General features: G+C 50.2%; 2 protein-coding genes across 11 annotated transcripts in view; both read left to right on the plus strand.

The window, feature by feature from the left end:
- Positions 1–21,481, plus strand: part of Mgrn1 (mahogunin ring finger 1) — a 60,089-nt gene extending 38,608 nt beyond the window's left edge. The window contains exons 9-18 of one of the 9 annotated variants that reach the window (XM_008846488.3): positions 1,234–1,302; positions 4,816–4,975; positions 6,246–6,355; positions 8,450–8,515; positions 9,913–10,139; positions 14,425–14,548; positions 14,887–14,929; positions 16,018–16,116; positions 18,114–18,158; positions 20,080–21,481. In XM_008846488.3, the coding sequence (XP_008844710.1) occupies positions 1,234–1,302; positions 4,816–4,975; positions 6,246–6,355; positions 8,450–8,515; positions 9,913–10,139; positions 14,425–14,548; positions 14,887–14,929; positions 16,018–16,116; positions 18,114–18,154 (939 nt within the window). In that variant the 3' untranslated portion in view covers positions 18,155–18,158; positions 20,080–21,481. Of the gene's footprint in view, positions 1–1,233; positions 1,303–4,815; positions 4,976–6,245; positions 6,356–8,449; positions 8,516–9,912; positions 10,140–14,424; positions 14,549–14,886; positions 14,930–16,017; positions 16,117–18,113; positions 18,159–19,488; positions 19,584–20,079 lie in introns of all 9 variants that reach the window. The other 8 variants (XM_029570309.1, XM_008846473.2, XM_029570329.1 and 5 more) reach the window with 8 other exon arrangements.
- A 99-nt stretch (positions 21,482–21,580) lies between these two features.
- On the plus strand, positions 21,581–24,073 carry Nudt16l1 (nudix hydrolase 16 like 1). 2 transcript variants are annotated; one of them, XM_008846457.3, is made up of 3 exons: positions 21,581–22,469; positions 22,552–22,888; positions 23,441–24,073. In XM_008846457.3, the coding sequence occupies exons 1-3, from the start codon at positions 22,239–22,241 to the stop codon at positions 23,593–23,595; spliced, it is 723 nt and encodes a 240-aa protein (XP_008844679.1). In that variant the 5' UTR covers positions 21,581–22,238; the 3' UTR covers positions 23,596–24,073. The 2 variants fall into 2 exon arrangements, with proteins under 2 accessions (XP_008844679.1, XP_008844686.1); XM_008846464.3 differs by having other exon boundaries at positions 21,623–22,469; positions 22,552–22,812.
- Positions 24,074–24,083: the final 10 nt, after the last annotated feature.

Below are 24,083 nucleotides of genomic sequence, written 5' to 3' on the forward strand. Positions count from 1 at the left end.
ACCCACAAACACATAAATGTGTGCATCCATGTGGCTGTGAACATGTGTCCACAGACCCTATGGGCTCTTCTTTCTGGTTATGCAGAAGCCTCTTGCCTTGTGTCTCTGTTGTGCTCTGTCTTGGGGTGCATGGGTTACATAGTTACATGTGCCACAGTCATGTGGTTGGAGCAGGGAAGGAAAGACAGGAAACACAAAGACGGCAGCCCCCTCTCTCTTATAAATTATTGCAAATAAGACAGCACTGGGAAAAGATTCAGATTGACTCCAGCAGCACTTGTGAGGTGAAAAGTCCCAGAATAAATGGGAGGCTGGGCAGCTTTTCTTTGGAATCACAGATTCCATGATCCTATATAGTGCAGTTACTCCTGATGGCCTTCACTTGAACGCTATGAGAATTTAGTAGGAGTTGGGGGACCCCTAACTAGAACTGTATGAGACCTTAATAATGAGACTGATTAATGGGATAGGGTCTTTGTTCCAAGGCTGTGGTAAGGAATTGTCCTACCAGAGTCCTTAAAGTGGGGGGGTACAGTTTGTTAAATGAACCCCAGCAGGTCCAGACTTTGATGATGTCAAAGGTGGGCAGGAGATCCCACTATTGGTTGGGACATTTGTCTTCTGAGAACCAGCTGTCAGGATCCTAGCTGTCTGGAGGGGTGCTGTGGCCCCTGGAACTCTGGGACCCAGCAGCTGAGGCCACTTTGGGAAGAGTTCAGCTTGAGGCTTTTAGGTCAGGATTGAGTGGCAGGTGGGACACTGCTTATAAAAACTGGTTTTGTGTCAGACCAAACATGGTTTTCATGTTTTATGCAAGGAGATGCTTGAAGGAGCAGCTAGCTGTGTTGCCTATTGTCTGCTGCCTGCAATAGCTCTGGCCTCTCTTGTGGATGACAGGATGGGTCCAAAGTGTTTGTTCTCTGGTGATGAGGATGATTGTGGGCAGCTTGGTGCCAGGCTGTCTGGGATGAGTGGGACCACTGACCCCCATCTCTTTAAAAAGTCTCCCTGTGTTGCTAGCTGGGCTGATCACATAGCAGGTGTCCCTGCTTCTCATTCCTGATGTCTGCACTCGGGGAGGGTTGGTGGCAGGGCTCAGTAGGTCCCACAGAATTCCCAGCCACACTTCCCCTAGGACCTAAGGTTTGTACTGTGGAAATGGCATGGGGTCAGGTGCAGAGGAGCCTTCAAGTGGAGACTGGTGAGGGCCTAGTACACCTTTCTGCTCTCTAGGTGGACCGGGTCAGTTACCTGCTTCAGGAGATCTATGGCATTGAGAACAAGAACAACCAGGAGACCAAGGTATGTCCTTGTGGCCAGCTATGTGCCCCAGGTTTCTATCTGTCTTTTGGAGGCTTGCTCACTTCCTGGGGTCTCCAGGTGTGGCCTAAGGCCCATGAGAGTTGATGGGAAAGAGGTCTAGAGGCATTGGAGGCCCAAGCCTCCAGACTCCCATCATTTTTCCTTATTCCCTTTAAGAAGTTACATTAGTCAGGCTTTTGCGTCTCTGTGACCGAATACTTGAAAAATAACTTAAAAGAAGACAGTTTGCTTCAGCTAAGTTTTACAGGCTTCAGTTCACATGGCAGGGAAGGCAGAGTGGAAGTAGCTCACTTCATGGCAGCCAGGAAGCAGAGAAAAGAGGAAAGGCCTGCACAAGCTACCTACCCTCCACGGGCCTGCCTCCAGTGACATGGTTCCTAGAGTTCCTGGAACCTCCCCAAACAGCTGGGTTCTGAGGCCCTGGTTCATGAATCTTTTAGGGAGACACTTCATACCCAAACATAACAAAAGGCAACAGTTTTTGGAACATTTTTGTCCTTTTTCCAGTAAGTTCACCAGCATGTTATTTAAATCACTATCTAGGTTGTTCTGGGCAGCCTGGGTACAGGGACCCTCAGCCCTCTCTCCCCCAGCTGGGCATAGCTGCCTTTGGGTTTTTCCTTAGTCAGAGGCTGAGCTGCCTTGTCCTCTATCTGCTGCTCCCATCTCCTCATTGGCAGCCCTGAAGACTGGTAGTTAGAAATGCATTCCAGAAAGCTCTAGAAGCTGTGGTAGCTGATAGAGTAGAGGTCCAGTAGGACCAGGGAAGTACAGCAGAATATAAAATTGGAATCTGGTTGCCTCTCACATTGTTTAAAGATACAATTGTGTATCTTTAAAAAGTCTGCTCCCCTTCTCTGAGTGACTGCATTTCCCATAACCCCCTACCCTGAGGTCCCAGATTGTACATATCAGTGGTTTTTGCCTCTGTGTTGGACTTATGCTGGGGACAGGGAAGATTTCTGTCTTTTACAGTATCTAGTCTTGAGAGGATCCTTTCTCAAGAATAGACTTCGCACTTCCCTTGATGTCTAGCTAAGGTTTTGACTCCACACATGGTCCTGGGCACCTAGGCCTTGACATTGGGCTTTTCCCATTCCCAATCACCAAGAAGTTTTCCATCACTTTTTGTTACTCATCTATAGCCCCAGTGTGCCTTCACCTGTTTCCTACAGAAAATGTAAAACACCTAATTGAGATAAAAATCATAGTCTGGGAGATTAAAAAAATAAAGTCTGCTACCCATGAGCTGGAGAGATGGCTCAGTGCAAAAGCACTGAGTGCTTTTGTAGAGGACCTGGCTTTGGTTCCCAGGACCCACATGGTGACTCACAACCCTCTGGAACTCCAGTTCCAGGGGATCCAACTCCCTTTTCTGGTCTCTGTGAGCACTGCATCCACAGGTACACTTACATACGCTTGGGGGGAAAAGCACTCATACACATAAAAATATTTTTTTAACTTTATTTATTTATTTTTTATTTTATGTGTATGCATGTATTGCCTGCATGTAGGTGAATGTACCTGTGTCGTGCAATGCCCAAGAAGGTCATAAGAGCCAGTTGGATTCCCTGGGACTGGAATTATGGACAGTTGTTAGCTGCCATGTGGGTATGGGATTCAAACCCCAGTCTTCTGCAAGAACAACCAGTGTTATTCTAGTCCCAAAATAAAAATATTTAAATAGGGCTGGATGTGGTGGCACACACCTTTAATCCAGCACTCCGGAGGCTGAGGCAGGTGGATCTCTGTGAGTTCAAGGCCAGCCTGGTCTACATAGTGAGTTCCAGGACAGCTGGGGCTACAGGGAGACCCTGTCTCAAAAAGACCAAAAAAAATAAATTAAAAAAAATGTAAAATCCGTTGCCCTTCTTGTTGTGGTTTTAAATTTTATTTATTTTTATTTGTGTATGAGTGTTTTGCCTACATATATGTAAGTGTACCATATAGATGCATTGCCTGCAGGGGCCAGAAGAGGGTGTTGGATCCCCTGGAATTGGAGTTACAGATGGTTATTAACTGCATGCGGGTACTGGGAACTGAACCCAGGTCCTCTGCTAACTGCTGCATCTCTCCAGCCCCATTTTGTGGTGTTTTTTGAAAAAATATTTTTTTACACTTATTTTGTATATGTGTATGTCTATGTATATGTACAGGCATGCATGTGCCATGGTGTGTGTATGGAGGTTAAAAGACAACTTGTAGGAGTCAGTTCTCTCCACCATGTTAATCCTCTTGGATCCAACTCAGGGCATTAAGCTTGAGAGCAATCACCTTGCTTACTGAACCATCTTGCAGGCACATGCCACCTATTTCTTAAAGACTCTGAAAGTCACACCTACAATCCCAGCACTCTGGAGGTGGAGGCAGGAGGAAAGCGAGCTACAACCATAGCATGTACTGTGACGGAAACAAAATGACTTGTAAAGCGAAAAATGTCTACTTTGTGGTTTGATGGCCCTAGGGTCAAACATGCAGGTGAGCAGTGCAAGCTCACTGAGGCCAGACCTGGCTAGGCTACATAAGGAGATCCTGTCTCAAAAAACAAGCAAGACTGAAAGTCACACAACAGCTTCAATGTGGTATCAGAACAACTGGAACTGGCCTGGAGTTGGACAAGCTGGGCAGCCTAGCCAGGTTAGTGAGCTTGCACTGCTCACCTGCATGTTTGACCCTAGGGCCATCAAACCACAAAGTAAACATTTTTCGCTTTACAAGTCATTTTGTTTCCGTCACAGTACATGCTATGGTTGTAGCACAGAAGCAACCCAGAGAGGGCTGGAGCAATATCTCAGCAGTTAAGAGCTCTAGCTGCTCTTGCAGAGGACCCAGGTTCAATTCCCAGCACCCACATGGCTGTTGACAACCATCTGCAACCCCAGTTCCAGGGAATCCGACACCCTGCCCTCTTCTGACCTCTGTGGGCATTGCATGACATTTACATGCTGGCATTACATTCATACACATAAAATAAAAAAATAATAAAATATTTTTTTTCAAAGCATCAGCAGTCCAGAGAGTACAAAGACAGTGTGACTATGTTCCAGTAAAGCTTTATCCACCAATACAGATAGGTTCAGTTTTCCAGTCCATTTAAGCCTTTTACATGTTCTCATTCCAGGTCATGGTAGGTTTCTGCAAGCTGATATTAATGAGAAAGTATTTCCTACCAGTTAGATCTGCTTGATAGTTTTGACTGAGTAGTCAGCCCAGTGCCGTCATGCCTCTCTGCTTCTGGGGAGCAGAAATACTTAATGGTTGAGGTGGGGAAAGGTACAGGTTCTTCCCTCTGTGTGAGCCTGATGTCCCCTGTGGTGCTCCCGGAGCTCTGCCTCGTCCCAGTGCTTCCTGCTCTCAGACATTCCCTTTGCTGCACAGTCCCTAGGGATAGTCATGCAGTTAGGCACAGGAGGACTTACTTGCCTTGGGCAACTTCAGGTCTGCCCTCTGGATCTTAGGAAGCCACTGACACACAGACCCTGATCTCCACAGCCTTCTGATGACGAGAACAGTGACAACAGTAGTGAGTGTGTGGTGTGCTTGTCTGACCTTCGGGACACACTGATCCTGCCCTGCCGCCACCTGTGCCTCTGCACCTCCTGTGCTGACACCTTGCGGTACCAGGCCAACAACTGCCCCATCTGTCGGCTTCGTGAGTATCGTCCAGGGAAGGTGAGGGAGATTTGCAATACCCATTACACCAATCTTGGACCAGGGCAATTTGGGTGCCACCAGATCCTGTTGGCTGAGAAATGGAAGCATCATGGGCTTTTCACACAGGCATGATGCTAACCACCAGTTAGTTGACATTAGCATCTGCAGCACTTCATCAGCACATGGTCAGTGCAGATGCCATCTGCCTCCAGGATAGGGAAAGATTGGAAGGAAGGCACAGAGGTGCTCCAAGTCAGATACTTGTGGTGACACTTGAACTTGATGGTAGCAGGCAGATTGACTACTGAACAAAATCTGCTGTAAAGGTTACATAGGAACTATTTTGAAAAGCAAAACAGTGTGCTGGGTAGAAAGTTGGCAGGCAGTGGCTAGGCTCCCTGCTACCATAGTGGACTCTTAAGGAAACTTGCCCAAGCTTATAGCTAGTGAGAGTCACAGTGGGCTCTGGGTGAGGTTTTGCCTCCAGCTCTTGACCCCACTGCCTGAAAGTAGCACATGTCCCCCTGAGAGGTGGGGTGAGTGGCCAGGCTGTTCGTGTAGCATGTGCATGCACTGTGGATTGTAGGAAAGGCTACATCTACAGGCATAGAAAATGAAGTGCATGTTATAGAGCATCCAGAGTCTAGGAGGAAAGCTTAGCCAGCAGGACAGGGATCTGCAGGTGGGACTAGCGTAGGTGTTTCATGAGCCCCTCCTGCCAGGAAAGCAGGGAGTGTTCCAGGCTGAGCAAGTATAACAAGTACAGTGTGACCAAGTAGAGGTACTGCTCTTGTATAGGTGGTACCCAGGGTGTCTACTGAGAACTCAGCATACTGGGTGTACCCAGCTGCTCAAGGCTTTCCCAAGGGCTCCCTGCAGGCTTCAGCCTGTGAGAGGAAATGCTATCAGTGGAACTGATCACCAGTGTTCCCTGCTTGTCCTGGCCTCCTGGAACACTCTGGGAGTGTGGTGTGGGGACTCAGGAGGTCAGAGCAGGGCCAGTGTAAGTCTATCTGGATTGCTAGGCAGGGACTTTAGCTGACAATTTTATAACCCTATGTTGCAGATGTGAAGCTCTGTGAATCCTAGTTCTAGCCCCCACTGCATGTCCTTCTTCACTTGGTTGCTTAATCTCCAGCTATGGATAGTTGTAGAAAAGTGAGGCTATTATAGGAGCTCTAGATACAAAGGACATACAGGTCTCTGTATCCAATCAGGGACTACTGTCTGGGAAACTATCCTTGTTCACGCCTTTCCCTCTGCCACAGCATTCCGGGCCCTCCTGCAGATCCGGGCAGTACGGAAGAAGCCAGGGGCCCTGTCTCCTATCTCCTTCAGCCCTGTTCTGGCCCAGAGTGTGGACCACGACGAGCACTCTGTAAGTGCCTTCCCTCCTTCCTCATCTTGCCTATTGGGCAGGCAGGGCCCCCACACTAGCCTGTGAGGTGCTGATCAGGGACCATATTGGGCTGTGTACCCCTGCTGACTGGAGCCTTGTCAGGCAGGTCAGGGCTGGGTTGGGCTGACAGGAGTGTGTTGGGCCATGGTGGTCCTTCTCTGAGGTCTGCCACAGTGTTTGTCATCATCTCCACTGTCACCTTAGGCAGCACTTTCTGAGGGTTACCTGTGCATTCTTCCTGCATGCTTCCTGCCCGAGAGCTGGCTGCCATCTCAGCCTCGAGGCCCCCTCCATAGGGGACTTGACTGCACAGGTAGACCTGGTTTCAGGCAGACCAAGAAGGTCTAGTCACTTCAAGGACCCAAAGAGTGAGACAAATTAAGAGATGAGACTTAAACAGAAATATACAGGAGATATGGCTCAGCAGTCTGTTCTTCCAGAGGACCTGGGTTCAATTTCCAACACCCATATGTGGCTAACAACTGTTTGTAACTCCTCCCGGGGATCCGACACCCTCTTCTGGCCTATGCAGGCATTGCGTACACGTGGTACACATATGTGGAAGCAAAGTTCTCATACACAAAAAATAAAATTAAAATAATTAAAAAATGAAAAGAGCCGGGTGTGGTGGTGCACACCTTTAATCCAAGCACTCGGGAGGCAGAGACAGGCGGATCTCTGTGAGTTCGAGGCCAGCCTGGTCTGCATAGTTCCAGGACAGCTGGGGCTACAGGGAGACCCTATCTCAAGACCAACAAATAATAATAATAATAATAATAATAATAATAATAACAATAAAAATAAAAAGAAATAGTGGGACTTGTGTGCTCACAGACAGGGAGAGAGCTTCCTAGAGATGGGTGAGGAGTCGACAAGGGAAGCTGAGGTGGTGGGGAAAGAGAGAAGGTGTGCAAGCTGAGACAAGGCTTGGTTTTGGGCTCCCACATATATCTGCCATAGGTGTACTCCTTTTGGGCCAGTGGCTCTTGAAGACCCTGCCTCCTCGTCAAGAGGAAAGAGCAGTAAGCCCCGTAGCATGGGACATCCAGGGGACAAAGCCTTTGCTCCTAGTGGTTTCTAGAAGGCCTGCTTTATTTATATCAGGCTCTTTAGTTGGACCCAGCCAGTGACCCCAGCAGCAGATGTGATGAACTCTCACAATGTGTTTCTGAAATTGGGCCAATATTGAAAGCCTGGAAGTGTCCCTTGAAAACCAGGTTTTTCACTTCTCTATCAAAATGTGAGGTTGTGGTCTGGCAGCTGGAACAGAGGTGTAGCATCTCCGCTCTGTCAACACAAGGGCTCCTTCTAGCATGCCTTGTGGGCTTTGGTTAAGGAACCATGCACTCACCAGGCATGTGCTTGCTGTTGGCAGGAAAAAAGGTGCTGAGGTGGGGCAGCCTCTTGAAAGAGGGGTCTGAATATTGCAGAGGGACCCACTGGCACTTGGCAGTGCTGGGCTTGTTTTGGTTAGTTTACCCTGATGGGTAAGGGTTCAGGAGGATCCCTTCCTGTTCTCTTACCCTAAGTGAGTGAAGTGCAGGGTGGCTGTGGCCTTGAATTGTAATCAGCCAGCAGCGCTAACCTTCCCTGGAAAGGCCAAGACACTCTCCCCCACCCTTTGCAGGGTTCATAGTGTCTAAGTGAGTTCTTGTTTTCTGCCACCCGCCCTGTTCAGGCCTATCTCTGGTAGTGCTCAAATGAGGTCTCCAAGGAGTTACTGAGATAATGATGAGGCTGAGTGTCCAGCCCCTCTCATGCCACCTTGACCAAGACCTACTGCTCTGGGGAGACCCAAACCATGAGTGGGTAGGGTTGAGGATGGAAATGGGCCCTCTACCCTTTCTGCTCTGAGTGAGACCCATTACAGGGCTCCTAGGAGCTGGTTGGATATACAGGCAGCCTGCCTAGTACCCTGATACAGAACTTGTGTTGAGTGTGGTCCTAAGATCAACCATACTTTGTGGATTCCTGGGTGTGCATGAAGGGGCAGTAAACCAGAGGCCCCACCCCACCTGTCCCCATATCATGTGGGGGTGAAGGTTGTAAAATATGTGATTTTTATTTTGACAGTGTCCCTTTAAAAAATCAAAGTCGCACCCCGCCTCCCTGGCCAGCAAGAAACCTAAAAGGGAAACAGTAAGTGTGTTTGGTCGTATAGCTCCGTTTTTGCCCCGCACCTTATTTTTAAACCAACAAGTGTGGGAAATCATTCTCGCCCAGGCTAATCTGTTTAACACACTCTGTCAAATCCCCAGTCCCGGCACCCCTGCCCAGGAAGGGAGTTTTGTGGAACCAGCAAAGCTGAAGGTCTGTTGGCAAAAGGCCGTTGGTGTTGGTGCCTCAGGCACCAACCATCCTTCTTACCAGCTTTGCTCGCCATGGCTCGCAAGTGCCCGTTTCCCTTTTTTTTCTTGCTGGCAGTGGATTGGATGTTCAAGATAGAACTAATGGCACTCCTTTTTGCACACTGCATTCTCCCGCATGCTTATTAGTCTTGTATCCCTGGCTCTCTGACTCTTGAAGTTGGCTCTTTGGGATGAGGACTCTGGTTTTCTGGCATTTCCCCTGCACTTTAGGGACCAGGCAGGGGGAGCAGAAGGCAGGTGGTAGCTAGATCAGACTTCTTCCTGGGGTCTGCTGACCTGGGAAGACCCATTTGAAAACCCATGGTATAACTTAGGGAGGTGGAAGTTGCTTGGGAAGCAAACCAGAGTATTTCATTGTGGAGAGGTGTAGGGCTTGGGGCAGTTCTTTACTTTTTTAAAGTCGAAGGCAGGTGGGAACAGGTAAGGGTAGCCAGAGGTCTAAAATGTACCACCAGCCTAGTGCCCACTACAATCTCCAGGGGTGCTACTCCATCCTTCCTCCTTCCAGGGACTGAGTAGGCCAGAGCCTCCTTTATGAGCACTTATGAGTACTGGCCACTCTACCTGGTTTGTAAGAACTTGTGGAGGAGCACAGTCCCTCTGCAGCATCTCATGGCCTAACTGCTGTCCCTGGAAGCTGGGCACATTCCTTGTCTCTCAGTCTTGCTGAGTACATCTACTCCTAATCAGGGACTACACTAGCTCTTACCCCACACTCCTACTGCCAACTTGCTTGGGGTTCCTGAAGGCCAGACTTCACACTCTAGCAATGGTTCTCCTGTGTCTGGCATGGCTCTGCTCTCCCTGCTCCTGAGTTCCCCCTGCTGTCACTAATCCCCTCACATGCTCCACTCCTGCAAGGCGGAACAGCAAGCCAGGTAGGGGCTGGGTGGTGATGGGGACAGTATGCTCCCTTGCCAGTCATTCTGGGCACCTGGGTATTGGGGTGTGTGAAGGATCTGGTGGCTGAGGCAGTCCTGAGCAGAATGGCTTCAAGTCTACAAGACAGCTCTTAGCAAGGGAGGGGGCATTTAAGTCCCTGCAAGTGGCATGAGCAGGACACAGTCAGCAAAGCAGGTCTGGGGAGGAGAATGTTCCATTTCTGGGGCTTTGTGGCTGTGGTCAAGGAGCCTGGCTGGGCCCTCTCACATGCCCTTGTCCCTGCAGAGCTCTGACAGTGTCCCACCTGGCTATGAGCCCATCTCCCTGCTTGAGGCACTCAATGGTCTACGGGCCGTGTCCCCAGCCATCCCTTCGGCCCCCCTGTATGAGGAAATCACCTACTCGGGCGTCTCAGATGGCCTGTCCCAGGCCAGCTGTCCTCTCGTTGGACTCGATCGAATAATGGAAAGTGGCCACCAGAAGAGCAAACCACAAAGCAAGTCTCCAGACAGGTGAGGCCATTGCCCAGTCTCCCTCTGTGGAGGTGTATATCAGCACACCAAGTGAGTGTGTGTGGAGGAGTGAGAGTGTTTAGCATATGTGTGCATATGAGACTTGGAAGGTTTTTCAGAACTTTATAAGATATTTTGTTCATTGATCCCTGGAACGCCCAAGACCCAGCAACAAGTCAGATTCTGCCATAGTTGATCATAGCCAACAACACAGCAGAACAGTGCAGCAGGGTAGGTGCTGGGTGAGGCTCCCAAGGTCCTCAGGCCCCAGGCCACACCAACCATTTGTTCTCAAACCGAAGGGGCCTGTGACATGTCCCTCTCCAGGGAGCTGGTGTGAATCCCAGGACTTTATGGCAGCTACTCATATAGGCATATTTCACCAAGTGTCTCTCACCAAGTGACCGTGATGACAGCTGAAACTCGGACTCCAGGTGAAGCAGGTGTACATTGCTGCTCTTGGCACCCACTGAGTCTTTGCTCCCTTTACAGCCTTTAAGAACATGTCAGAGACTTTACCCATGGGCTCTTTTCACTGGCATGTATATCTGTTTATATTGGATGACCTGTAACTTTCCACTTCAACAGGTTGTAATCCATTACTCTTCAAATTGTATGAGATTTTTGAGGTGTATTTTTGCTAGGTTATCCTGTCTTTTTCTTCTTATTTTTAGCTGCATACAAAATAATGGTAATTACTGTGACATTTTCATACATGTGTATCATTGTCCTGTGCTTATATCATCCCTCACTACCCTCCCTTTTCCTCACATTCTTTTCCCTTCTCCCTAAATAGTCCCATTTTCTGCTTTCATGTTTTATTTACATATGTATATGTATGTGTATTATGTATATATTTATTGATTTTTTTTGAATTTCATTATATATATAATTCCTCTTCTTTTTTTTGAGACAAGGTCTCCTTGTTAGCCCCAGCTGGCCTGGAACTCACTGTGTAGACGAGGCTGGCCTCACTCTCACACAGATCTACCTGCCTCTGCCTTTGGAATGCTGGGATTAAAGGCATGAGCCACCATGTCTGGCTTTCATATAATATATTTTGATCAAATTTAGATTCCCTTCCCCATCTGCACCCCCTACCACCCCCACCCAATTTTGTTTACTCTATTACTTACGTGCGCACATGTGTGTGTGTGTGTGTGTATAAATAAAAATAAAGGCCTATAAAGTCAAACTTGTGTCCCCAAATGGTCTTTGATGTAGGTCCACTGGAGGCTAGTCAGTGTATCAAGGGTCTCATCCTTAAATGAGACTGACTCTTCGCCCTCCCAGCAGCCATCAGTTACCAGTAGTTCTCAGGTGGGGTTGGGGTTTCTTACCCACCTCCCCATGTCCATGCTGAGATTCTGTCTGACACAAGCTTGTGTGGACCTTGTCCATGCTATCACCATTGCAATGAGTTCATATGAGTAACTGCCCAAGTGTCTCCCTGGGTCATCCACTCCTCTGGCTCTTAACAATCTTTCTGCCCCTCTTCCACAATGATCCCTGAGCCTTGGGAGGCAGACGTTTGAAATAGGTGTCCTTTTCAGACTCTTATTCTCTGCATGTTGGCCAGTTGTGGATCTCTGTGTTAATCACCATCTGCTGTATATAGAAGCTTCTCTGGTGAGACTTGAGAGATGCATTAATCTATGGGTATAACAATAAGTTGTTAGAAGTCAGTTTAATACTGTATTTATTTACCAGAATAATAGTATTAGACTCTTGCAGAAGACCCAGGTTCTTATCCCAGTACCCACATGGCAACTAACAACTATCTGTTACTCCAGTTCCAGGGGATCCAATGCCGCCTTCTGTCCTCCACTGGCACTACACAACACGGGTGCACTTAACTTACATTGCAGGCATACAGTCATACACATAAAATACAATAGAATACAATACAATATTAATTAAAAAAATAATATTAGGCTCACCATTGTGGCTTGTGACCTGACTAGCCACAGGTTCCTAGGCCTGATATCAATGTCAGGTGTGGGCTCCAGCCTATGAAGTGTACCTTAAATCCAATTAGAGAGTGGTTGGTTACTCTTATAATGTTTGTACCACTATTGCATCAGTGGGCATATCGTGTAAGGCCAATTGTTTTAGTTTGTAGGATTTATAGCTGGGTGAGGTTGATGATTAATTTTCTCTTCTGGTAGCAAGCATAGCACCTTCCAGCACTATGAAATGAAAGCTAGCCAGTAGAGATGAAGCTTTGAAGTCAATTCCAGATTGATTTCTTTTTGATTGTTCTATAGCTCATGTATGCAGCGTCTTCAGCAATGGGGGTTTACTGTCAAGTTCTGGTTAGTAACCAAGAGAAGAGGCAGTATTGTTTGAGGGTCTTTGGAACCCCTGGTCAACAGCTTCAAAAGAGGGAGTCCATTCCTGGTAGTGAACTTTTACTTTGCTAGCCTATGGTGTCTAAAATAATTCCTTTTCATCTCTTTTTATAATGTGTATGTATATATTTTAAGATTAAAAGCTTCTATAGTGGTAGGTTTCCATGTGACTTTTTCTAAAGGCCTTTAGTGTTAGTTATTCCTCCCCATCCTCCTCCCTCTTCCCTGCTCTCCCATTCCCCGCCTCATTTAACCATACCTACTCTATTATTTCTCTTTCCCGCTTTATATCACTGCATTCTATCTTCTCTCTCATGAAGTCCTCCCCAGAGGTGTTTATTAGTTTCCTGACCTCTGGATTTTCTTGTTGAAACTTGCACGTGTAAGAATTCAAAGCTAGAGCCAGGCGTGGTGGTGCATGCCTCCCAGCACTTGGGAGGCAGAGGCAGGCAGATCTCTGTGAGTTCAAGGCCAGCCTGGTCTACATAGTGAGTTCCAGGACAGCTGGGGCTACAGGGAGACCCTGTCTCAAAAAGACCAAAAAAATAAATAAATAAAAATTAAAAATAAAATCTAGATTCTGTATTTGAGAACATCTATTTTCCTCCCCATTACACTGGATTATCACTTCTCCTTTTCGGCTACTTCTCCCCTCCCCCCACAAGTCCTTTTCTACTTTAAAGTCTTGTAAATTAATACGCTTATTTTTATATCCAGAGTCTACACGAGAGAAACACAATAATCATCTGTGTCTGATTTATTTTGCTCAATATTACCTCCAGTTCCACCCATTTTCCTGCAAATGACATAAATTTCATTCTTTTTAATTTTTCTGAGAAAAAGTGTCATGTAGTCTAGGCTGGCCTAGAACTCTTGATTCTCCTCCCTCTATCTCCCAAGTGCTGAGATTACAGGCATGTGTCATCATGCCTATTTTTTTTTTAATTTTTTATTGATTTTGATTATATGGGTAAGAGTGCATGTATATGGCCTGTATGCATGTAAGTGTACATACCCATTTTGTGCAATGTCCATGGAGATCAGAAGAGGGCATCAGATCCCCTGGAACTGGAGTTATAGATGGTTGTTAGTCACCATGTGGGTGCTGGGAATAGAACCTGGGTCTTTTGCAAGAGCAGCCAGTGCTCTTAACCACTGATCCATCTCTCCATCCCCCAACTGTATTTCTTTTGCAAACTCTTGAATTAAGTTATTAATTCAGTGCTTTAGAGTTCAACTTTCTGAGTATATGTTCTAGGTATTAATCTGTCAGATATGGGTTTTGTGTATGGTGTGGTTGTGTGTGTGTGTGTGTGTGTGTGTGTGTGTGTGTGTGTATGTGTTTCTGGGGGTTGAACCCAAGACCATGTGCACGTCAGGCCAATGAGAATGAGCACTGTGGAATGAGCTCCATTCTCATCCCGTGTCACAAGGGGCCTCCCCTAGGGCCACATTTCTCAAACTGAGCAAGGGTCAGTCTTGCTCCCTTGCAGACTAACAAGGAATGTCTGACCAGTCTTCCTGTGTTGACTCTCTCAAGAAGAAAAATAAAAAGTATAAATTCTGCAAGCTGCCCAGCCTCTGTGCTGTGTGCACATGAATCACAAAATCCCTCCTGCTGCTGTTTCCCAGGGCTCTACCATATATCTTCTAGAAATCAGGATGTCAGGCTTGTGTGGTATCCCTTGGGGAGCCTTTCTGGAGCAGGTCCATCATTGAGATATTCAGATCTTTGCTAAGAAGTTCCTTTTCCCAGGGAGCTTCTGTTTGGCAGGTCCACTTTGAGATGTTCCAGTCTTTCCTGAGATACACCTCTCACGGGGACCTTTTTCTCATAGCTCCTGCTCAGAGACTGCTGGCCCAATGTAGTTTTGGCAGGATCACATTCATCATCCAGCCATCCTCTAACTCCCCTTTCCTCCCTCTGTCCCCAGCACCCTGCGGTCCCCATCATCCCCCATCCATGAGGAGGATGAGGAGAAGCTTTCAGAGGACTCAGAAGTTCCTCTCCCACCAAGTGGTGTGGAGCTGGCGCTGCGGAAAAGCAGCTCCCCAGAGGTAAGGCTCATTCCCAGAGTGAGGCCCTGGCTAGCCTCCTCCAGACCCCTCTCACTGATCCTGTGCCCCCACTAACTCCCCAGGAACTGCTACACTGTAAGGCCACAGCCAGACCGTGTGACCAAGCTTCAGTGTCTTTGACTGTGGGCTGGGGTATCCTGTGATGGGAGTCACTTTAAATGCTATAGGCAAGGGCATGTGTGAAACCCAGCTCTCAGTGACATCTTTGTGTCCTGGAGTGGCAGCTGCTGCCTACTGCCCTCGGCCTGATCTCAGGAGTTTGGCCCATTCCGGCCTGAGGCTTTCTGCACCAGCGACCTTTCCTCTTTGTCTCCTAGAGTTTCGGAACAGAGGAGGTCGATGAGCCATCTCTAAAGCAAGGTGAGCCCCTTCTCCAGGTCTGTCCCTGAGCCCTTGGTAAACTTTGGGTCCTGGCTAGGGACAGCCCCACAGCCCTTGCCTTCAGGAACCTGGATTGTCAGTGTACAGGGATGATAGGGGCTTTGTGTAGGGCCAGCATGCTGTATGTGTCCAGGAAGAGCTGCCTAGGTATGGGAATAGAGCCAGGTGTTTTGGGGAATTGTTTGGCTATCTCCTGACGAAGGGAGAACAGCTGGCATCTCTTCACCTCCCTGTAGTGGAGGGCTTAATGGGTAGCCTAGGAGACCTGGGTTCTCACCGCCTCATGCTGGCCATGCCAGGTGGTAAGGTGCTTCCCAAGCCTGCCTCTGTTTAGTCCTTGTCACTGCTAGACTGAAAAGTAAAGCAAAGCTCAGGTCTTGCATCTGGGGGAAGCCCAAGGCCACTTGACTGGGAAGTGACAGAGCTAGGATGTGATCCTGGTTGGCAGCAAGGCCAGTAGAATGGTTAAGACCCCTGCATAACTGCAGCTGCTCTGTGTGCGCTACGCCCTGCTGAGGAGTGACTTGACCAGCTCCTCCATCCTCATAAGAGCCTGGACTGGGTATTGAGTGTGAGTGGAGCACCATCCCCTGGGAATAGTCACTACAGCCCCTGTAGTCTGACCTTGATTTCTGTAATGGAAGCCAGGGCCTGAGTGGAGAGTTAAGATCTGGTGATCCCCTCTGCCTCAGTACCTCAGCTTCCAACCTTGGGTCTAGGCCCCTCCCATATTCTGCAAGCAGGGACCAGAAGTGTAGGCCCAAGGTGATGAGGACCTGTGTGAGACCAAACTAGCCGTTAGCTTCAGGTCCCCTCCCAAGGGCTACACTGCAGCTCACCTCTCAGGGCAGCAGGCTTCTTGCCTGCTTAGCCATAGGGAAGAGCAGTCAAGCTAGTACTTGGCACCAGCCAGCCTTGTTTTGAAACAAAATGAACAAAATGCCCCACCTCATGCACATTCCCACCTTTGTGGTCCCTGGTGTTTGTGGGGTGAGGTTGGAGTTGGATGGACCATGGGGACCTGCCTCTACCTGTGTGTCCTGATCTTGCCACTCCACCTGCTGCAGGGAGCCGAATGCCCTCCATTGAGGATGTCCTGCAGGATGGTAGCCCCCAACATCATGGCTGCAGCCAGCCAGGTCCTCCTGCTGACATCTACCTACCAGGTAACAGCAACGGGGCCTGCTTCTCTCTGGGGGTAGGTTAGCTTGTATCTTGTATAGCTCTGTATCTTGTATAGCTCTCTGGGGGTAGGTTAGCTTGATATCTTGTATAGCTCTGAAGAGCCCAGGTCATCTCTCTGGCTCTAAGCCATTCTTTGCCAACCCCCCACAGCAGGACTCAGGCTGGTCAAGTGTGTCTACCTGGCCTCCTGCAGGCTCCAGGTATCTTTCCTACCCTAGGTGAGCTTGGCCCGGGGAAGGCAAAACAGACTGCATGCAAAAAGACAAAGTTCTTTTCTCTATCTGTTGCTTGCTAGAGCCCAGGCAGGCCAATCTAGTCCCGTTAAGATTGTTGTCTTCCTTCATCCTTGGTCTATGCCAATGGGACATTTGCCTAGGGCTAATTAACTTAGGCCACTGCCCAGGCACATTCCTAACCAGAGCAGAGAACAGGCTAAGTGTGGAAGTGCACTGGTGGAGCCAGAGTCAGTGGGGTAGGGGCTTGCTATTCTTTTCTAAAGGTTTAAGGCACAGACTATCACTTAGCTCATCTGTTGTCTGCTCTGCTGGGATGAAGTCCTCAGCTTCACACTTGGGGCTCTAAATCTGGTATGGAAGTAGGCCTCTCAACTTTGACCAGCACTGAGCTTCTAGAATTGAGATAAACAGCCATGCTACCTTCAAGGACTAGCTCTTATGAGCACCTGCTTAAGGAGCTGGGCTCCTCCCATGTGGCAAGGAAGCTTCTTTACCCCTGCTTGGTCCTGAGGCTAGTATTGCTCACTATTCTGGGGCTGCGTATGACTAGGCTTTGGTATCAGCTTTGTAATATGCTTTAGTGGAAAGGGCTTCCCACCTGCCCCTAGCTTCTGGATGTGAAGTGACTCATGGAAGCTGACCAGGGGTGCAGAGGTCACCAGATAAGGGAGAGAAGATGCTACTAGTCTCACTGGCTCACTGTGTACCCCAAACAAACTCAGATGAAGCATGTTTGGAACTGCACATCCTAAAGGGACACACAATTTCAGTATATTCTTAGAAGAATCTCAGGTATCCACCCTGATTGTAACCTTGGCTGAATGGAGAGTCAGGAAAGGGCCTTTGGCTTCCTGAGTCAACACCGTGAGCTTTGCTCCTTCAGTTGGCCCTGTGGGCACCTTGACTGCCCAGTACAGAAAACCCCATCCCCTCCTGTGGTCCACAGAGCACATCAGGCCTGGCCAAGGAAGCATCAGGCCTTGCTTAGGTTTATCACATGGGTTTGAAATAGTAGAAGAAGCTAGATCTGTGCATAGTTGAAGGTGAAGAGCCAGCCTTGATCGACTCAGCACAGGGACTATCATTGACCCTTGCCTCTGGACCTTTGCCCCACTCTGAGAACCACTCATTGCATAGCCTTGTTTGATGACAGTAGCCCACACTGCTCTTTTTCTGCACATCCTGCTGGAGCCACCACTGCACCACTAGTACATGTCAGTGCTATGTGTGTGTGTCAGTTGTGCACACCTGTGTGTCTCATACTCACTAGCCTGTTGGTTTTTGCCACTTAGAGAGGACTGCATATCTTTCTTCATCTGTGTGAGGAACATGCATACATACAGGTGTCTGTTCTCTGACAACTGGACTAATATATTAGATGGATACAGCATAATTCACTGAACCTAGGTCCTCTGGAGATGAGAAAAAGGAGGCTGGGGGAGGTCCATCACACAGTGAGAAAGTAGGCACTGGCCCTCTCCCTCTTCAGTGGCCTGGCTTCCATAAGTACAGGTGAAACTGCCTGTTGCCTGCACCTCCCGGATGTCCTTCCCAAGTTGTGGCAGTGGGAACAAGGCACATCCCTCTTAGAAAAGTTATCCAGAGTCTGCCCCACTTCTTACTACTCAATTGTACCAGGTGATGTGTGGGCAGTCTGTTTCTAGACAGTCCCTGCCCCTCCCCTCACATCCATGCCTTTCTGCTAACTGAGCTCCATCTGTCTCTCCCTCCTCTCTGCACAGCACTGGGGCCCGAGTCCTGCTCTGTTGGTATAGAGGAGTGAGCTGGTACGTGACCTTTCCTCCACACTTCTGGTGGCTTGGCTGGGTGTCTCTGGAGAGGAGCCTGCTTCTCCTCCAAGGGGTTCCTTCTTGATTCAGAGTCCAGAGCCCTCTGGTGGCCGCTGCACCTTTGCCCCTGAAAGATGGCCTCTTTAGGGCCCTGACTTTGGAGCTGGACAGGTTGCCCATTCTAGAGTATGTAGGGTCCCTGGAGCAGTGACTCAGCCCAGGCTTCTGGAGTCAATGTCCCCAGCTGGAGGCAGGAGTTGGAGGATCAGGGTGCTCTAGGGAGATGTGAGGCAGCATCCCTAGGGCAGTTCTAGCATACATTAGTCTGGCCTTGGCTTTTTAAAAAAATTGTAGTACTGGGGATTGACCCTAACACTTCATTACTTGCTAGCCAGGCACTCATCACTGAGCTACATCCCCAACCCTCTTTACTTTTTGAGACAGGGTCTTACTGAGTTGCCTGGGCTGACCTAGAAGTTGTTTGTAGATGACCAGGCCTTTAATTTACAATCCTCCTGCTTCAGCCTGTGGCTGTGGCTTAAAGCAGTAGTTCAAATTTGCACCAGCCATGGGAGGCCCAGGATTGCCCGTTCCCAGTAACGTGCCTGTCTATGGGATATATCTGTTCTCCTAGGCCCCTGGTGCTGTGTGAAGACCCGTTTCCTGTCCTAAGGGCATTCTCCATACCCTCCTTCCCTTGGCAGTGTGGCTGTCCCCTTGCCCAACATACAACAACTCTTTTGTAAACTGCTGAGTCTTTCTGTCTTGAGACCATCATTGCCACTGGGAACCTGTCTCTGGAGCCTTCTGCAACACCACACACAAGCAGTCTGTTGGAGGGATCATGAAGTTGGCACCCTGCTTGACAGGGAGATGCCAGCCACTGGGTGGCCCAGATTGGTTTTTCACAGGGGCAAGCAGGTAGGGACCCTACTTTCTTCTGAAGGTTCTGACAGAGGAACTGTAGCCTTTCATGTCAGGGTTCCCCAGCAGAACAGCACTATGGCAGCTAGGCTCACATAGCCTGTCTGGGCAGCACCCAGTTGGTGTCCAGACCTCTAGGTTGCAGCCCTTTCCCATTCACCAGGCCTGGTGTGAGTTGTGGCTCTCAGACCTTGTTTGTCTTCCTTGAGCTTTGCTTCTGGAAAATCTTACCTGTTTATTGAAACAGGTTATTTATAGCTGCGTTATTTATAGCCAGGGCAGCTTCCATGGGAGGAAGAGGCAGCTACGTTGGGCTTTAGGTTGGATTTGAGCAGTTGGAGCTTAGGGTAGACAGTAGTGGCTCGTAGCTGGGGACTGTACCATAGAACTGTCTTTTGTGAAGCCACAGTTCCTGAAGAAAAAGGCAGAGCCAGGGCTGTCACAGGTGCTGCTGGGAATGGCCTCTGCCCTGGAACGCCACTTTGCAGAGCCAAAGAGGTAAGAGTCTGGGACTGAGCAGAGCAGGCCTCTGTGGAAGATAGATAGGTATTAGGGCTCTCTTCTGTGGAACTGCTTGCCTGGACTGCCCAGGCACTAATTTGCTTTGGCCCCCATTTGCTTCCTTCCCCTGTGCTAGGGTTGACTGAATTCTAGCTAACTGAGTTGTAAACCTCATGGCTGGACCATGGCCCTTGAGATCCAGGAAGTGCAGGTGAGGGTGAGGGCAGGAGACCCAGGGACCATGTGCCTACGGCTCCACTGCCTGGTGTCCAGGGGTGATCTGTCCTAGGTACGGGGGATAGACTTCACTCACTGACTAGGACAGAAGTGTCCCTAGCGTTCGGTGTGGTAACATCTGCTGTTCCTGCCAGATAGTCATGTTCCTAGGTAGGGGGTGGAATGTGCTGGGTGGTCCCATGAAGCTCTGGATTGAGAGGAACAGGTGTATGACCACCAGTCCATTATGTGTCCTCCTCTCTGTTCCCACCCACAGGATGGTCCACCTCCATGGAGACACCCCACAGCCTCAGCACCACCAGTCCCCCCTGGCCTCCACTTGGTGGCTCCAGTCCTGAACCTGGAGCCACTGAGCTGACTCCGCTCTGAGAACCTGGTTCAACTGGCAGCACTGAGGCCTCAGCACCCCAGACTTTGCCAGGGGGCTTCCCTGGACCCCAGTATGACCCGGCCTCTCCTGTCTGCATGTCTAGTGTGACCACCAGGCTCTTGAGGGGCCATAGTGACCCTTGATGAACAAGCACAGTGGACTGTCCCCTCTACAAACCTCTTTTTCTATGGTCAATATATTTGTAAATGGTACAAGATGAAGGACAGCAGCTTTCTCCCTGGGCCCTGGACCCTGGGCCCTGGACAGACTCCAGTTGCCAAAGTTGATGCTCTGAGAACTTAGCAAACCACCAAAAGAGAATCTACCCATGAGTGAAGTGTCTTCATAGATGTTCTGGAAGGTGGGCAACCGAGATTACGGTAAATGAAGGAAACAGTGCCTGTCTGCCTGTCCTATGTGTGTGTCCCCTGAGGCACTAGCTGTCACTGCTGCTTTCACTCAGTGTGTGTTGTAGCTATGGATGGCCCTCCCTGAGGCCTTTAGGCATCACCTGCTCAGCTCTCTGCTGGTGACTTCTGGCACCTGGTCACCTGCCCCAGCATATAGCCCTTCCTCCAGCAGCTGTGGGCAGCTGCCTGACCTCAGCCACCAAGCCACTTGCAGTGGTTGGGGTCCATTACCCCCTCACAGGTCCTGCTTCACTCACCTCACAGCCTCTAAGGTGGGTATTTGTGCTCAGTGAGCAGCACTGCCCATCCATGTGCCAGGGAAGGGCATGAGCAGCTTCCATAATGTGCCCATCACCATTTACTTACCCTCTTGGATTTCTCTTTACTATCTGAGATTCCCATGGTGGGGCCTGCCTAGGGAAGAGTGAACCCCAAGGTGATGCTTTGTTTCTAAGGCAACCTTGAAATGGAAAGGTAAAGGGGGCGCCCAGCATGGGTGACCCCAGGGCAGAGCTGCCCTAGGCAGTACAGCACCCCTGTGGAAGGACTGGCTGTGGACAGCCTGTAATGTATGGAGCCCACCTTCAGGCTGAGTTAGTTACTGAGGCTAACTTGGTCTCTGGTAAGCCTGCGAGCAGAAACCTGGTCTGTGTATCAGTCTGCCTTCTCCCTGCTGTATGCACAGGTGAGCATGTGCATGCCTACCCCCTCCTACTTGCCAACACCCTCGTCTCTGGCCGTGGTACTGGTACCAGTACTTTGAAGGATGAGATGCAGACTGGCTTGTCTCAGATTTACACGGGCTCATTTTATGTATTCTGGCTAGTTTTTGGTTGGTTTTTACTGTATATTTATAGTAATAAAATAATGCAGCAATATTCTGTGTGTGCCTTCCTCTGGGCACAGCACCGTGGGCAGGCAGTTGGTTCTTACTGCAGTGGCAGGACACCACGTGGCTCCTGGTAGCTCCTAACAGATTCTGGCCTTGCCTTGACTTCCTTGTGTGAGAAGGCAGTGTGCACTGCTCCAAGCTCCAAGGAAGATGGGTTGCTATGTTAGTCGCTTGCTCTGGCTGGAGTGCAGCTGGACTTGGGGTTTGGCTCGCCTCTCCTGGGCAGGTGGTGGAGCTCCAGCCTCCAAGTGGGCAGGTGGTTCTGCTTCCTACACCCATCCCAGATACATGCATGTGGTTGCCAGAGGAGGGCAAACCCAACAAAGTCCAGGTCCGCAAGCACCCGCTCTGGAGACAGACGTTGAAGTCTTTTAGGTTTGGTTTCACAAGGGAAACGGAATCACGCGCTCGGGGCCAGGGCCCAGGGAGAAATCTGAACCCTCAGGGACAAAGTGGCCGTTGGAACTTCTGGTTGTCCTCCCTAGAACTCTGGGTCTCTGATTCCCGTGCACCTTGCACCCATAGCGTCCCCTCTAGTGACCTGTCTTGCCCGCTGTGCGTCTTGGAAGTTGTAGTTTTCTAGGTCTGGAGGCAGGGCCATGGCCTGCTCAGCTTGAGTGACAGCTGTGACTCGCTGGGCTTTGCACCCACGGACACCCATTCGCACGCGCCTGCAGCTGGAGTCCTAGATGGGCTTCCCCCAGGTGCTCGGGGATTAGTGGGGGCGGGGCCCATACACGCAGATGATCGTGGATTGGGCCTGTACGTCGTGGGCGGGGCCGCGCATGCTCATATTGGCGGCAGGCCTTGGGAGCGTCAAGATGTCGACCCTGACGGTTCCGGAGCTGAAGCAGATCAGTAGGGAGGCAGCGATGCGCCTGGGGCCGGGCTGGAGCCATTCGTGCCACGCCATGCTGTACGCTGCCAACCCTGGGCAGCTCTTTGGCCGCATTCCCATGCGCTTCTCGGTGCTGGTGAGCAGCTGGGCGGATGGGCGGGAGGCGTAGGCCGGGCCGCCCAGCGGACTTCGCGCCACGACCCGCGCTTTCCTTGCAGATGCAGATGCGCTTCGATGGACTGCTGGGCTTCCCCGGGGGCTTCGTGGATCGGCGCTTCTGGTCCCTGGAGAATGGCCTGAACCGGGTGCTGGGCCTGGGCTTAGGTGGCCTGCGCCTCACCGAAGCCGACTACTTGAGCTCACACCTGACCGAGGGTCCACATCGCGTGGTGGCGCACCTGTATGCGCGGCAGCTGACGCTGGAGCAGCTGCACGCAGTGGAGATCAGCGCTGTGCACTCGCGGGACCACGGCCTGGAGGTGGGGCCACCGCCCGGTGCCTGCCCCCATTCCCATTCCCGAGGTTTGGCTCTGGCACTGCAGAAGGCATCGATGGGTAACACATCCCTCTCAGGGCCCTCACTCTGGCCGCCCTGGGTGGGAAGAGGCTTGGAGTCCCAGGCTGGGGCTGTTTACATCTGCCTTGCTGCCTGCCATTGTCAGTCCTGGGAATAAGGCATGGGAGTGGGGAAGAAGGGGGATGGTCAGGCAGAGCCTGCTTGGGGGGGGGGTACACAAATCAGAAAGTGAGATCCTAGAGCTTGAGAGGTGTGTACACTCTTTGGGGTTTGTGGATCTGTGGTCTGAAATGGCTTGGAGGGAGACTGGGGAGCATGGGGTGCTGGTAGGGGTGGAACAGGAGCTTCCTACTGGAGGACAGGTTGGGAGTGCATGGGATTGGCCTTGAAACTTGCTTGGGGAGTAGGGGTAGTGAACTGCTACAAGAAGTACTGCTTGGTTAAACCCTGCCTGGATCTCCCCATACATCCTCAGCAAAACTGGCTGCTCTTCCCTTGGCCTGCAGGCTCTTCAGGCCAGCACCCTGCCTCTGCAAGGAGTCTGGCCCCATCCCAGCCCTCTGTCCCCATCCCAGCCCTCTGTCCCACAGGTGCTGGGCCTTGTGCGTGTCCCACTGTACACCCAGAAGGATCGGGTTGGAGGCTTTCCCAACTTCCTGAGCAATGCCTTTGTCAGCACTGCCAAGTACCAGCTCCTGTTCGCCCTCAAGGTGCTCAACATGATGCCCTCAGAAAAGCTGGCTGAGGCCTTGGCTGCAGCAACAGAGAAACAGAAGAAGGCCCTTGAGAAGCTACTTCCAGCTTCCTCTTGAAGTGGTTCCTGTGCTGCCTGCTGCCCTCCCTTGGCTGTGTCTGCTAGCAGGCCCTGGAATTCCCTTGAAGCGTGCCTTCTAATGTGTTTGGTTTTGCACCCCTTCTGACTGCAAGGGACAAGCAGGCAGCTGTTTCTCTCTACTGTCCCAAGCAGTCCTCGCACCCAGCTACCCTCTCAGGTTGGTCAGTAGGTGGCCTGGGCCTTGCTTTTCAGGCATGTTTTCACCCACCCCAGGGCTCAGACCATCCTGTGTCAATCTGAATCTCTTCCAGGCTGGTGGAGACCCACCTAGTGCCCACTTTTCCAGGGCAATCAGTTGGTACACCACTCTTCGATGTTTCAGGAGTTTTGTTTGGGAAGGTGACCCCTTATCACTTAGCCCAGAGCCCCACCCAGGTTGGGGTAGGCTATTGTACTGT

This window comes from Nannospalax galili, unplaced genomic scaffold (genome assembly GCF_000622305.1).
Source record: "Nannospalax galili isolate Female #2095 unplaced genomic scaffold, S.galili_v1.0 scaffold471, whole genome shotgun sequence".
Classification (NCBI taxonomy): Eukaryota; Metazoa; Chordata; class Mammalia; order Rodentia; family Spalacidae; genus Nannospalax; species Nannospalax galili.

What these genes read in the sequence shown, in the direction of transcription:
- Nudt16l1 (XM_008846457.3), top strand. Translation starts at nt 22,239, where the DNA reads ATGATCGTGGATTGGGCCTGTACGTCGTGGGCGGGGCCGCGCATGCTC. An exon ending in CCATGCGCTTCTCGGTGCTG is followed by an intron (nt 22,470 to 22,551) that starts GTGAGCAGCTGG and finishes CTTTCCTTGCAG; the next exon opens with ATGCAGATGCGCTTCGATGG. An exon ending in ACTGCAGAAGGCATCGATGG is followed by an intron (nt 22,889 to 23,440) that starts GTAACACATCCC and finishes TCTGTCCCACAG; the next exon opens with GTGCTGGGCCTTGTGCGTGT.